General features: G+C 36.7%; 1 protein-coding gene across 3 annotated transcripts in view; it reads left to right on the forward strand.

Annotated features, from left to right (window-relative positions):
- igfn1.1 (immunoglobulin like and fibronectin type III domain containing 1, tandem duplicate 1) overlaps window positions 1–15,708 on the forward strand; it is a 47,997-nt gene extending 32,289 nt beyond the window's left edge. For 2 of the 3 annotated variants that reach the window (XM_062997428.1, XM_062997429.1), the window contains 13 exons: window positions 510–845; window positions 1,911–2,035; window positions 3,232–3,376; window positions 3,453–3,746; window positions 3,845–4,141; window positions 4,429–4,608; window positions 5,241–5,369; window positions 7,107–7,415; window positions 7,511–7,596; window positions 9,385–9,577; window positions 10,470–10,766; window positions 13,410–13,736; window positions 15,033–15,708. In XM_062997428.1, the coding sequence (XP_062853498.1) occupies window positions 510–845; window positions 1,911–2,035; window positions 3,232–3,376; window positions 3,453–3,746; window positions 3,845–4,141; window positions 4,429–4,608; window positions 5,241–5,369; window positions 7,107–7,415; window positions 7,511–7,596; window positions 9,385–9,577; window positions 10,470–10,766; window positions 13,410–13,736; window positions 15,033–15,037 (2,723 nt within the window). In that variant the 3' untranslated portion in view covers window positions 15,038–15,708. The remainder of the gene's footprint in view (window positions 1–509; window positions 846–1,910; window positions 2,036–3,231; window positions 3,377–3,452; window positions 3,747–3,844; window positions 4,142–4,428; window positions 4,609–5,240; window positions 5,370–7,106; window positions 7,416–7,510; window positions 7,597–9,384; window positions 9,578–10,469; window positions 10,767–13,409; window positions 13,737–15,032) is intronic. The other variant, XM_062997430.1, reaches the window with a different exon arrangement.
- The last annotated feature ends 206 nt before the right edge of the window (window positions 15,709–15,914 follow it).

The raw sequence follows: 15,914 nt of genomic DNA on the forward strand, positions 1-15,914 counted from the left end.
ATATCTAAATGGATGAAAATAAACAGAAGTTACATTTTGGAGTTATCCAGTTAAGTCCTGAGGTGCTGCAACATGAGAGAAATGGGCTAATTATATACATTTTTTTCACATTGATACAAAATTATTCAGTGGCATTTGTTGCTCCTAGAGGTTGTACAACCTCTTATAAAGGGGACAGTTACCTATTCACAGGGATAATTTGTGTATTGGATGCTTCGTTGATTAAATATATTTAATAACTTTCCACAAATTTTGTATTTAAGTTCTCTTACTGTAATATATTTTTATTAAATGATCTAATATTATTCAATGGGACAAATATGCAATAATAGAGGTAATTAAATAGGGGCAATTTTGTTTTCATGACATTTTCTATACTGTTTATCTGCATTTATGTTAATGTTACTGTAACTTTTGTAATGTTACTGAAACTGTGTTTCATGTAGTTCTTATAATCTCTAAAATATCTCTTTAATTGCTCATCATCTGCTCAAATAAAATGACTGAAGGTGGAGGTAACCCACATGGCAACCCTCATGGTAATCCACATGGCAACTCAAAAGACAACCCTCATGGTAATCCACATGGCAACTCAAAAGATAACCCTCATGGTAACCCCCATGGAAACCCGAATGGCAACCCAGATGGTAACCCAGGCGGTAACCAAGATGGAAATCCAAGTGGTAATCCAGGGGTTGACCAGCAGAGTAATCTATCTGGAGCTGGAGCAGAGGGCACCGAGGGGGCTCTGCCTGCTGATGGGGCCACTCAGGGCACTTCAACTGAAGCTGGAAAGCAATCAGGCCGCACAAGACAAGGACCTTTGCTTCCAGACACAGTTGTTGGTAAGAGATGTCCACTTTGCTGCTTTGCTGGTTCTAGATTATCAGTGTGAGCCACTTCAGTTGGATTTAATCACAACTAGATTTTGTTTGTCTGTTTGTTTGTTTATTTGCCTCTTGATGTCTTGATGTGCACTTGTCTTTGTGTTTAAATGTATTAGTGTGTGTCGTCTTTGCTTGCCTAAGTTAACAAGTTAATCACGTTGGTAAAAATAGAACATGAAGACAAATACTATGATTTATGCTTGTGGGATGAATGGACATTGACATCTGGAGACCATCAGCAATGAAGAAACACCTGATAAGGGCATTGAGGAAGCAGATACATCAATGACTAATTTGGTTGATAATGGAACAGAGGGTGATTTGTAATACCTTGAAGCTGAAATGACGACTGCAGTTGCTGAAGACCAAAGATCTGAAGAAAGAAGAATTTTGAAGTTTAGCCAGAAGAATGAACCATTATAATTACACAAATGTGCAAGATCCCAGACACCCATTATCAAGACGTTTATCTATTTAGTTATATACTATATCTTGAAGAGCTTGGATGATCTCAGAAACACTGGATGCAAGGCCAAAATATACCATGGATAGGATGTCAATTCACCGCATTGCACCTCACATCCACTTACTTAAGTTATGCATACGAGCAAATCCCGGTAGCCAGCCAAGAGGGGGGGAAACTGAAGTACCCAAACGAAACCAAACGGAAGCATGGGAGGAACATGCCTGAATCTTCAAAGACAGTAACCAAAGACGACGATCAGGTCCCTATGACTCTGGAGCTGTGCAAAACCAACACCACCTCATGTGTCATCAAGATGTTGCTCTACAAGAAGTCAACTTTGATCCTAGATTTTGGAATTTGTTTAAAAATGTTAATTAACAATGGATTAGTTAAGCCTTCAGCTTTACATCTACACGTGTATTTTGTTGAATAAAATACATGGTATTATTATGAATATAATAAACTGTGTAAAACTGACTAGAAATTTTATGTCAGGTAAGAAGCTTCAAGTATGATGCCACAGATAATAAGATAGTTTGTGTCTAAATGACCTGCAGATCCTGGCGTTCACTTCTCTGCTGGCCTGGAAGACTGCAAGGCTATCGTAGGAGAGGCCGCTGAGCTGGTCTGCAAACTCAGCAGTGCAGACTGCAAGGGGGCCTGGTACAAAGATGGAAAGGAGGTAATAACAATAATATCTTTCAGTCAAATAAATCCTTTCTCAGAACACTAGATCACCAGATTACTGTTGTTTTAATGATACAACTGTCAAACCTAGTGCCACCCCCTTTTCCCCCTAAAGCCACATGCTTGCAACCCTACTACTGTATCACGCAGCCACAAAAGACATCCAACCACCAGCAAAACCAGCTTTATGTTACATTTATTTATATATCTTAAAATTAAAAAGCTTATGAACATTTTCAAATGGCTCTTTGCTGGCAGGAGTAATAATATAAGAATGGGTTTTTATTCCCTTTTCTATAAACACCGATCAGCCATAACATTAAACCTGGTTTAAACTCCTGGTTTCTAGACACACTGTCCATTTTATCAGCTCCACTTATCATATAGGAGCACTTTGTAGTTCTACAATTACTGACTGTAGTCCATTTATTTCTCTACATACTTTTTTTAGCCTGCTTTCACCCTGTTCTTTAATGGTCAGGACCCCCACAGGACCACCACAGAGCAGGTATTATTTAGGTGGTGGATGATTCACAATGACATGGTGGTGGTGTGTAAGTGTGTGTTGTGCTGGTATGAGTGGATCAGACACAGCAGTGCTGCTGGAGTTTTTAAATACTGTGTCCACTCACTGTCCACTCTATTAGACACTCCATCCTAGTTGGTCCATCTTGTAGATGTAAAGTCAGAGGCGATCGCTCATCTATTGCTGCTGTTTAAGTTGGTCATCTTTGAGATCTTCATCAGTGGTCACAGGGCGCTGCCCATGGGGCGCTGTTGGCTGGATATTTTTGGTTGGTGGACTATTCTCAGTCCAGCAGTGACAGTGAGGTGTTTAAAAAGTCACACACTAACACACCACCACCATGTCAGTGTCACTGCAGTGCTGAGAATGATCCACCATCTAAATAATACCTGCTCTGTGGTGGTCCTGCTGGGGTCCTGATCATTGAAGAACAGCATGAAAGGGGGCTAACAAATCATGTAAAGAAATAGGTGGACTACAGTAAGTAATTGTAGAACTTCAAAGTGCTTCTATATGGTAAGTGGAGCTGATAAAATTGACAGTGAGTGTAGAAACAAGGAGGTGGTTTTAATGTTATGGCTGATCGGTGTATAAGCTACAGTTACTTTAAAAAGAAGCCACAATTGCTTTCTGTGAAGATTTTATCATATTTTTTCTCTTTATAGGTTTCTGATTCGACTGACGGTATGACGATCAGCCAAGACGGTGCTGTTCATAAACTAAAAATCCACAAAGTATCAGAAGAATTTTCTGGAAAATACAAATTTGAAGCTGATGGTCGTAAAACTGAAGCTGTGATCATTGTTGAAGGTTTGTCTATTGCCTAGAATATGTATTTTATAGCTGCATATTATTCCTCATGCTCTAAAACAGTTTTATTTTGCAGATCCACCAAGGCTTGGCAGCAAGGACCTGGAGAAATTTTCCGAACCAACAGTGGTTAAAATTAATCACAGAGCTGAATTTAAAATACCATTTGTCGGCCGTGAACCCACCAAAGTACAGTGGTACAAAGATGGCGAGGAACTTTCACCGGATGTAAACTGCAAGATTGAGGTTTCTGAAGGGCATAGCCGTCTGCTTCTCAACAAACTACAGCGCAGAGACACAGGGGAAATTAAAATCAAAATAAAAAATGAGTTTGGCACTACTGAAGCCAGTACTAATCTAGTTGTGCTTGGTAAGCCTATAAAAATAGAAGTAGCTTCTGTGACAAATGATTTTTAATTATCAATTTTTTCATGTTAAGATCTAAGATCTGGTTCTTAATTCTGACAGACAAGCCTACCCCACCCCTCGGACCTCTGGAGATTGTTGAAGCCTCATCAAACTGCATCGAGATCAAATGGCGGTCACCAAAAGATGACGGTGGCTGCCCAGTTAGTCATTATTTCCTTGAGCGTAATCAAGTTGGACGTAACACCTGGAAGAAAATTGGACAGATCCCTGGTGAAGCCCATTACAAAGACAATGATGTGGATCATGGTAAAAGGTACTGTTATCGCATCAGAGCTGAGACTTCAGAGGGTATTAGTGAGTTAATGGAGACTGAAGATGTCCAAGCCGGCACTAGAGGTAAGATTCTAGTTCATAGTATACTGTACTGCCTTTGATAGCTGTGTGGAAATGACTTATTTTAGGTGTTAAGTTGTAGTCAGGTAAAGAACCTAGAACTTGAAGTTTAGAACTGTTGTTTAAACTTGAGGCCTCTGAGCGGCACTGTTCACTAATGCTATAAAAGCAGCCAGCAAGAATAACAAAACAGCTACTAATTAATGACAAGTAACATCTTGAGTAAATTCAGGTCCTACCATAGTGAGATCACACTAGATCTTCATTGTTAAACCATTGTTATTTTTCAGAATATTCTGGCCCACCATCTGCTCCTAAAGTGGTCAATGCCTTTAAAGACTGCATTACTCTTTCTTGGACTCCACCTGCTAGCACTGGGGGAACAGGCATTCTTGGCTACAACTTGGAGAAACGTAAGAAGGGCAGCAACCTGTGGAGCCTCGTTCACCCAGCAGATGAACCGATTAAAGGTTAATAGTTTTTTTTTTAATTATCCTGTTTAGTTTTTAATAAAATACACAGATTAGGCATAACATTATGACCACCTTCCTAATATTGTGTTGGCCACCCTTTTGCTGCCAAAACAGCCATGCAACTGTGATGCTCTGTGTATTCTGACACCTTTCTATCAGAACCAGCATTAACTTCTTCAGCAATTTGAGCTACAGTAGCTCGTCTGTTGGAATGGACCAAACGGGCCAGCCTTCGCTCCCCACGTGCATCAATGAGCCTTGGCCGCCCATTATCCTGTCGCCGGTTTACCACTATTCCTTCCTTGGACCACTTTTGATAGATACTGACCACTGCAGACCGAGAACACCCCAGAGGAGTTGCAGTTTTGGAGATGCTCTGACCCAGTCATGTAGCCATCACAATTTGGCCCCTGTCAAACTCGAATCCTTACACTTGTCCATTTTTCCTGCTTCTAACACATCAAATTTGAGGATAAAATGTTCTCTTGCTGCCTAATATATACCACCCACTAACAGGTGCCGTGATGAAGAGATAATCAGTGTTATTCACTTCACCTGTCAGTGGTCATAATGCTATGCCTGGTCAGTGTATATGGTTTGTAGATCCTATAGCTGACTCTCTTTTGCAGGAAAGAAATATGCATGCAAAGATGTCATTGAGGGCATGGAGTATGAGTTCCGTGTATCAGCTGTGAACATATCTGGAGCTGGTGAACCGAGCACAGCATCAGAGTTGGTGTTTGCTAGAGATCCCAAAAGTAAGACAATCTATTGCTATTTTTATTTCTATTTCAAAGCCAGTAATAGAATTGGGTGGTAAAGCACTATAGAAGTTAAATATACTGTAATTTTAAAGAATTAAAAGTTATTTATTTCAAATGTAGTTTCATTGGAATTTTCAATGCAATTAGGTCTGAAGCACCTAGTGATGAGTCATTTAGGATTCTGCATGTGTGTTCTTAAATGCAACCTATTTATTGGTAACATACAGTGGTACCTTGAAACTCAACGTCAATTGGTTCTGGGAGTGGTGTTGAGTTTAAAAGGCATTGAGTTTTAAGGTAATTTTTCCTATAAGGATGTATGGGAAGCCTGTTAATGCAGTCCATGTATTTAAGGCACAAGTTGAAACAGGAGAAAAATCCAGCTAAACACAGATATATGTGGATCTTTCAGAGTGAATTTGACGGTTATTCACGTTTCAACAATTCGTCTCAGGTTCGCATGACGTTTTACCGCTCCACTTTAGCCGAGCGCTGAGCAAAGCAGCAGTCGCACACACACTGTGTTTAAGGGAAACGTTGATTTTAAGAGTACAAATTTCTTTTCGGAGGGCGTTGAGTTTCATAGATTGAGTTTAGGGGACGTTGAGCTACAAGGTACCACTATACTATTATAAGACTTATAATAGATCTAAAATATATACATATGATTTTCTTTGCTAGTATAATAACAGAATAAAATAACATCGAAACTCTGCTCTTAATCGCTATGTGTGAACTGCTCAACAACTCGATCCGAGTGGCTCGTCGAGCACTCGCGACCGAAGAGAGATATCTAGCTTGTCAAATGGGTGCTATGTCGAACAGCCAATGAAAAGGCAAAATACGATGTGGGGGAAACGCAGGGGAGAAGTTGTAAAAAGGTGGGACGGGGCATAATATACAGTTTATATCAGAATACATCGGCACACACACACACACAAGTTTTACAGTATTTCTGACCTTATCGTTCTCTACAAAACATAACATTGCATTGCAACAAATATTTATTAACCTCCAACTCACTATAGAACAAACAATCCCTGCTGGCCACGTAGCCCAATCCACTCAGATTTGTTTATTTTTCCTCCTTGATTTTACGCTGCACATGGACGTGGTATCATTATACCCCTCGTCACTTCATGCGATTGTTTTCATGACAAAACATAGTTTGGGAGACCAGAGAAGCTCGCCTGCGATTCCAGTTGGTGATAGATCGTGTAGTGTAAAACCCCCACTGCCGATGAGTCGTGTAGTGTGAAAGCCAAACCGACTTGAAAGACTCCCGATTACAAGAGATCCAGTCGTGTAGTGTGAACTGTACAGCAACCTGACAACCTGGAAAGTCGTGTAGTGTGAACTTGGCATACGGTAACATGTGCAGTTGGATTAGGATGCAGAGTTAAGTTAATGCACAAAAATGAACAAAAAAATGATTGTCCAAAAAGAAAAGAATAGATAACTGTTGTGAATAGAGGCAAGTAGCAGCAGTCCTTATAGAGGTGCAGAAGTATTTTTAATTTATTTATTAATTTATTTTTCTAATTTGTATGTTCAAAATATTGTAATGGGTCCTTATTATTATATTATTATTGTTTTTTATTATTAACACGTAATTATTTGCATGAGCAATATTACCACTGATTATATTTCATTATTTTATTTATTCACTTCTGTATATTTACTGTCATTATAAATGTTAACATATATGATATGATAATGTTTTCCTTTTAGAATCACCTGGCAAAATTATTGATGTTAAAGTGACAGATTCCACATATACCAATTTGTCCCTCTCCTGGACAACACCAAAAGTGATCAAGGGAGAACAGGATGAAGCTAAAGGATATTTTGTTGAAATCAGACCTGCAGAAAGCACTGAATGGGTTCGCTGCAACACCAATGCTATTATCATGACCACGTATACTGTGAAGGGACTGAAGTCCATGGCCATGTACTGGGTGAGAGTCATCGCTGTGAATGAGGGTGGTCAGGGAGAACCTCAGGAGCTGAACAACTACATTCTGGCTATGCCACCCCCTGGTATATAACTGGATGACTACCATTTTTATGTTATGTACAGAATAAAAAATGCACTTTTTAGAATACATAAACTACATTTTGTCTCTCTTTTTCAGTGAGACCAAGATTCACAGATGTCAAGATCAAGAGCTTCATGATTGTCAAAGCTGGAAATTCAGCTCGATTCAACATTAACTTTGTGGTAAACGTAATTTATTGATTTATAAAATGTATTTTTTTAATTACAAATTATATAATTACCATAACAATTATGTGAACATTTGAATTCAAGACATTTATTTGTATATGTACAATTATGCCATGTAGCAGATGCTTCTATCCAAATCAACTTTCAGTTGTGACCCTACACATTGCAAGCAATTGAGGGTTCAGAGGCTTGTTTAGTAGCCCAACAGTGGTAAGCTGGCCGTGATTGGGCTTGAACTAGCAACCCTATGATCACAAGTCCAGTAACTTAACCAATTAGCTACCACTGCTCAGAGACAAGACATTTTAGTCATGTGACTTGCTGTACACACTTGCACTTAAGTGATGCACCACTCTGATTCACCAGCCCACTATTGTGGAGAGTTCAAACACTCGGGTTTGAGTCTTAGGGGTGCTAAAGAACTGGCTAAGCACTTAAGTCACAGTAAGTTGTGTCTCATGGGTGGTAGGTCAGACAGGGTTTCTGCTTACTGTCTCTCAACAGTGACTCCTGTTGTCTGGCTGAGACATCAACGTGAGTAAAGGAGGAACACAAAGGGTATTATGTGACTCCCCATACACTGCTAGCTAGAATCCACTAGCTAGGCTAGACTTTACATGTGTTGGAGGGGTGGTTGCTATTCCATGGCCCCTGCTTGGCCAGTGTGGGAGTGGTACAAGCTGCAGAGATATTGTAATTGGGAATTGGAAATGACTAAACATTAGGAGAAGAGCTTTGGAAATGCTAAAAATGGCAATTTAAAACAACATTAAAACCACCTCCTTGTTTCTACACTCACTGTCCACTTTGAAGTTCTACAATTACTGACTGTAGTCCATCTGTTTCTCTGCATGCATTGTTAGCCCCCTTTCCCACAGGACCACCACAGAGTAGGTATTATTTAATGGGTGGGTCATTCTCAGCACTGCAGTGACACTGACATGGTGATGGTGTGTTAGTGTGTGTTGTGCTGGTATTAATGGATCAGACACAGCAGCGCAGCTGGAGTTTTTAAACACCGTGTCCACTCTATTAGACACTCCTACCTAGTTGGTCCACCTTGTAGATGTAAAGTCAGAGACGATTGCTCATCTATTGCTGCTGTTTGAGTTGGTCATCTTCTAGACTTTCATCAGTGGTCAGGACGCTGCCCACAGGGCGCTGTTGGCTGGATGTTTTTGGTTGGTGGACTATTCTCAGTCCAGCAGTGACAGTGAGGTGTTTAAAACCTCCATCAGCGCTGCTGTGTCTGATCCACTCATACAAGCACAACACACACTAACACACCACCACCATGTCAGTGTCACTGCAGTGCTGAGAATGATCCACCACCCAAATAATACCTACTCTGTAGTGGTCCTGGGAGAGTCCTGACCATTGAAAAACAGCATGAAGGGGGGCTAACAATGCATGCAGAGAAACAGATGGAATACAGTCAGTAATTGTTGAACTACAAAGTGCTTCTATATGGTAAGTAGAGCTGATGAAATGGACAGTGAGTGTAGAAACAAGGAGGTGGTTTTAATGTTATGGCTGATCGTTGTATCTACATGCCCTTTACCTAGTGTTTCTTGGGATGGGCTATGGTACCACTGTGACACTGACCAGGATAAAGAGGTTACTCGAAATACATGTAAAAAAAAAAGAGAGCAGTGTTTCAAATGTTCCATGTTTACATTATTTGGTTTCAAATGTGTATTTTGAGACTGTTACAGGTTAATGTAAAACATACAGTTCTACAGGTTCATATGCAATAAACATGTATTTGATTTTATTTCTAAGGCGTCTCCGTGGCCGGAGGTCACTTGGCTGAAGGATGACATTCCTATCTCCAAACGTGCCACCATTAGCAATACTGAGGGGGGCTCTCAAATCTTAATCCCCTCATCGGAGCGCTCTGACAGTGGAATTTACACCATTGTAGTCAAGAACGTTGTTGGCCAGGAGAGCTTCAGTGTTGAGATCAGAGTCACAGGTACAGTGAAATACAGACTATAATTCATTTCTGTTTCTCTACACAGCACAAATGGCCAATAGTTTGGGGATCTGAGCGTCCCATTCATTACCATGGACATGCTTTATTGCTGCTTTAATGGCCTCCATAATTCTTAAAGCCTTTCCTCTAGAACATGAGTGTAGGAATTCAGTAAGGGCTCTACAAACCATAATTACTTTTACACTAAACTTTTTAGTTGGCCTTGTAGAAGCCAAGTAGCATTATTTTAACTGCCAGATAGTCAGGGGTAATTTTATTACTTTAGAGAACATTTATCCAATGGCAGTGTGTTTTACATCACCTAATGCTTCCCACTGTAACCCATAGTCTGCTTGCCAACAAAAATACAATACTGAGTTTGTGGAATTTAATAGTAAGTCTTACACCTGAGGACAAACTATATTATGGTATTTATTCTCCAGCACTTTGCTCCGCAGTGAATGCACAAAATAGAAAAAAAAAAAAAAAAAAAAAAAAAAAAAAAAAAACTATGGCAAGGCAGAATACCCACCTCAACTGCAGTTGGGGCTCCCCCAGCAGCGGAAGACAAATTGACTATGCTAAAATAGGAGAAAATGCATAAATAAATTAGAAAAAAAAGACTATGGTAATGTACAAACCAGTGAATACATGAAATAATTTTTCTTGTATTTATTGCTGACGTTATTATTCACAGTTTTATTATTATTATTTGTAAATGGATTTCTCTTTTTAAAAACGTGAGTTGGGGAATGAATATAAACACTGTTAATAATAAAAGATATGTAATAAAATGTCAACAAAAGACCTCTTGGTAATGTCGTAATATCTGTTAGTTCTAATAAATTTCAAATACATATAGTTAACACTTAATTACAACATTTTTCCATAGATGAGCCTAAGCCCCCTGGCCCTGTGGAACTGGATGTTAATGTCCCAGGTACTGTGACAGTCTCCTGGACGGCATCACCAGATGAAAAAAAAGATGATCGCTTGCACTACATGGTGACCAAGAGGGACTCGGTTAAACAGACCTGGAACACAGTGGCTGACCACATATTTAACAACAAGTTTACAGTCTGCAACATCATGCCTGGGAGGGAGTACCAGTTCCGTGTCTATGCCAAGAACGACATGGGACAGTCTGCCCACTCTGAATCTCCCAAGTGGCTCATTACTGAGAAGAAAGGTTTGTTCTTTTCATCCCCACTTCTTCTTTTCTTTTTCTGCTACATGGCCATATGTGAATACGGGGTTAAGAGCTAAAAAGCATATGTGGCCAGGAATATATGTTACAAAGGGCTTCCATCTTACTGAAGGAGAAGGTTTGTATGTAGGCATTTCCCTTTTAGTGAGCATATAACATAATAATTATGTAATACTGAAATTATAATCAGTACATTGCTGGTAAACAAGACATCTGACCTATGTGTGTATTGTTTGGTTAATTATATCAATATAGAGTTCAAGAAAAGAAATTAAACTTTGCATAAGTAATCATTTTTGTGTGTCAGGTGGACCTGGAAATGTTTTGACTGCTAAATAATCAGTAGATACTGATTATATACCTTACTATAATGAAACAGTCAGAAATCCCACACATCAGGGTGCTTATTGTTAGAGTTCTTATAGCTTATTATTAACAATCAACATACATAATCAAACTCAACAGAGCAGCTGTGCCTGAAATTGTGATTTTCATTCAAAATCAAACCCCTTTTTTATTTGGTGATTTCATAATTATTATCCACCACCTGTATGCTAAAATGAAAAGTGGTAACATCTGGATCATTTAGTCATATTGTGCAGATACTGGAGCATGGTCAGATGTTTTCAAACTGTAGTAATATAGTCCTTTACTTAAGATAGTGGCTTTGAGGTCTAAATATAGTCGATTTGGTACAGTATGGTTGGAATAGCAGTGAAAAAATAGCATGTAAATTCTAAAATGTAAAATCTTTTTAGCCAGTAACTTAATCATGAAGGTATTTCTAAACGTTCCTGGACACTGCAACATTCTCCACTGATTTTGGATTATTATCCTCGTGTAATACTATACAGTGTCAATTATTATTATTATTATTATTAGTAGTAGTAGTAGTAGTGGTAGTGGTATTATTGTTATTATTGTTATTATTGTTATTATTGTTATTATTATTATGATTTATGATTTAGATTTCTCTCATTAATAGTATTATAATAATAATTATTATTATTGTGGTTGTTGTAAGTAGTAGTATTGTTAATAATAATAATAATAATAATAATAATAATAATAATAATAATAATATATTAGTAGTACTAGTGGTAGTAGTAGTAGTAGTATTGTTGTTGTTATTATTATTATTCTGATTATTATTATTTTTCTCATTAAAAGTATTATAATAATTATAATTATTGTTATTATTATGGTTTTTGTTAGTAGTTGTATTGTTAATAATAACAACAACAATAATAATATATTAATAGTAGTAGTATTGTTGTTGTTGTTGTTATTATTCTGATTATTTTTTCTCATTAATAGCATTATAATAATTATTATTATTACTGTGGTTGTTAGTAGTAGTATTGTTAATAATAATAATAATAATAATATATTATTATTATTAGTAGTAGTAGTAGTAGTAGTAGTAGTAGTGTTGTTATTATTATTCTGATTATTATTATTATTATTATTATTATTATTATCATTAATAGTATTATAATAATTATTATTATTGTGGTTGTTGTTAGTAGTAGTATTGTTAATAATAATAATTATAATAATAATATATTAGTAGTAGTAGTATTGTTGTTATTATTGTTCTAATTATTATTTTTATTATTATCTTTCTTATTAATAGTATTATAATAATTGTTATTACTGTGGTTGTTGCTAGTAGTAGTATTGTTAATAATAATATTATATTAGTAGTAGTAGTAGTAGTAGTATTGTTGTTATTATTATTCTGATTATTATTATTATTTTTCTCATTAATAGTATTATAATAATAATAATTATTATTGTGGTTGTTGTTAGTAGCAGTATTGTTAATAATAATAATAAAAATAATAATATTATATTAGTAGTAGTAGTAGCAGTAGTAGTACATATTGTATTCTAGCACACACAAATTAACAACTAACATTGAAATGTAATAGAGAGGTGAAAGGAATAAAGGGATAATAAAAGAAATGTGGGATATCAAACCCAAGGTCAAGAACCTTTGTTACATCACCAAGATTCAGATCCTGTTTAAATTGTATATTTTTTCTTTGTGCACCCATGGGTATTATCTTGATTTTAATATGCAGTTAAATTCTCCTTGTATAATAAAACTACCATTAAAAGAAGGGACAGCTAGAAACAAGTAAAAAATCTTCTCTAAAGAATGGGATACCTAATGGATATTGACTTGTTTAGCACAAACTACTCTTCAATAAAAAGAATAAGGGGCCAGTAATAATTCGGCCTTTATTATTTTGCCATCTCTATATTCCTTTAATGTGTCTATCTAGAGAAGAAAGCTTTGTGATGGGAATCTATAATGGTCCTACACCACGCGCCTCTACTAAACAGAATTGCTTTTTAATTGGTAATAAATGCAATATAGTGTGCAATTTTTTATACACAAGTTTAACATTGTTTAAAGTCCATACATTTCAAATAAGCTTCACCAGGGACGCAAAGCACTTGACTAAGTTTTGTCCCAGGGCTGCATAAACTAATCAGTAAGCATTTGCTGTCCTTTACACCCCAGTGTAGTTAAATGTGTTCTATTTTTGTCAATGCGTTATTCTAAATAGTTTCATCAGTGTTAAAGATGTGTGTGATGTGAATTATCTTTTGCAGAGAAGTTTATGTTAATCACACCCAAATCAAAACCCTGCAATCTGGATGGTCCTCCTAAGTTCATGGTACCCTTGAAAATGCACACAGCACCACAAGGCTATGAGTGCTACATGAGCTGTGCTGTGAGAGGCAATCCGACCCCTCACGTCACATGGTACCGCAACAACATCAGTATCAACACAGACATCAACTACTACATCTCTAACACGTGTGGCGTGTGCTCCATGCTCATTCTGAGGGTGGAACCAAAGGACATGGGAGAGTACAAAGTCATTGCAGAGAATCCATTAGGTAGAGCAGAATGCTCCACCAAGCTGATGGTCAGAGGTAAGACGTAATATACTTGTTCTCATCAATTGCATCAATCTGCAATTTTTCCTCCAAGTGTCTCCAAACGGGTCAATTTAAACAAATAATGTAAAATTTAGCATTCTTTTATGTATATGCAAATTGTAAAGGCAAAACCCCCAATCCCTTTTGCTATCAGCCAGCAGCCATCACAACCATTTTGGCTCTGTCCAATGAGTATACTACCCATGATGCATTTTATAATTTTTATGCATTTTTTCCCATTTTTTTCTTCCAATTTAGTGTAGTCAATTTGTCTTCCACTGCTGGGGAATCCCTGATTGCAGTCGAGGTGGGTATATTGCTGCTCACGCCTCCTCCGACCTGCGTGCAGCCCTTAGTGCAACCCTTTTTCATGTATTCTGAACAGGTGCCTCTTTATCTGCTAATCAGGGTCCTTACACAGCATTTTAAAGACCCCATCCACATAGTCCGGCATCCCGCCCTAGCAGAAACGTGTCTGCTGCAATTATGCCTGCTAGATGGCGCCCAGTCGACCAGTGGCAATGCCGAGTTTTAGAAGTTCAGAATCCTGGCGCTGGTGTGCAAGCGGAATATCCCGCTGCGCCACCTGGGCGCCCGTATGATGCCTTTTATTTATTTTATTTAAACAGTTTTATTGGTAAAATATGCTGGAACTTGAGAAGTACTAGTATGATACCAACATCACCATAAAGTTTATAGTACAACTGTGGATAAATCCTAAGATTATTATATTTTATATAATAGTCTTTTATAAATAATACTATTATATAAAAGATAAGAAGATAAGAATAAAGTCATGTCTGGATAAAAGGAGCACAGTAGTAGTGGTATAGCTGTTATTATTATTAGTAGTAGTATTATTAGTAGTATTATAAGTAGTAATAGTCATAGTACTGTTATTGTTAGTATTATTATTAGTAGTAGTAGTAGTGTTATTGTTATTATTATTATTAGTAGTAGTAGTGTTATTGTTATTATTAGTTTTAGTAGTAGTAATGTTATTGTTATTATTAGTAGTAGTAGTATTGCTGTTATTGTTATTATATTTTATATAATAGTATTTTATAAATAATGTTTTATAATGGTATAGAATTATTACAGTTATGACTAATATTTCAGCAATGGACATTTGGATTCACCAACCACTAAGCAACCATTCATTCCAAAACTTTTCTCTTATGACATTTAGAATGACAGCAATGATGATTTTAATGCATTTGTTTCTGCTCACTTTTCTTAATGCCAATATGTTTACAACACAAATGTAATGCATTTTTATTTCTTTTTCAGAATAAAGCCATGTCTGGATAAAAGCAGCACAGCTTACCTCTATCAAGTCTTTATTTTATTTATTTAGCTAAAAGTGCAGTTATTTGCTGAATTGTGCTTTATTCAGACAATTTATTGACATGTTGTGTATGATTTTACTTTGAAACTAGGTTACACTATACCTGAGATTTCATCTCCATGACTTTTGCTCTTTTGTGTTTACTTTTATTTCTTTCTAAGACATTTTCAGCACTTTGTTGTTTGCCTCTCATCTATGATAGTTAAATATGTTTCCTAAATGATAATGCAGTATGTAATTTTATTAAATTTAGACAAGAAGTTAAACTGCAGCATTTATATTCCTAACCTGAGTGCAGTTTTCGTAAGATGGTGAGAATATGATGTGTGAGCATGTGCATAATGTTTTGGAATCAGTGTTGTTTTTCACTTTTTATTAAAATTCTAATTTAGTTTTACATAGTATTTAACAAATAGAACATCTTTCTTTATTATTCTTAGTTTCAATGTAAATTTTATTTTATTTAATGAATGAATTCATGTATTTATTTATTTATTTTTTGGGGGGTTTCACTCAGATGTGGGCATGTAGTTATTGGGTCTGTTGTGACTGAAACTGCTTGTGTGATGTGCTGTAATCAACAAGATTACATAAAATAAATAACTGTGGTATCATTAATACTCAGAGTTTTGATATTGTATTGGGAGAGGTAGATCAGGATATCCCTGTTTATTATTCACCAGTACACTGCCTAAGAGCACTGTATTACAAGACATTAATGCGTGCAACTAGCATTAGCACATTTCTTATGGTACAAGCTGTAAAATGCAGCACATTCTGTCCCACTTATTTTCAGTCAGATTCTTTTACTATAGCATAAACTG

The sequence above is a fragment of the Trichomycterus rosablanca genome, chromosome 6 (genome assembly GCF_030014385.1).
Source record: "Trichomycterus rosablanca isolate fTriRos1 chromosome 6, fTriRos1.hap1, whole genome shotgun sequence".
Classification (NCBI taxonomy): domain Eukaryota; kingdom Metazoa; phylum Chordata; class Actinopteri; order Siluriformes; family Trichomycteridae; genus Trichomycterus; species Trichomycterus rosablanca.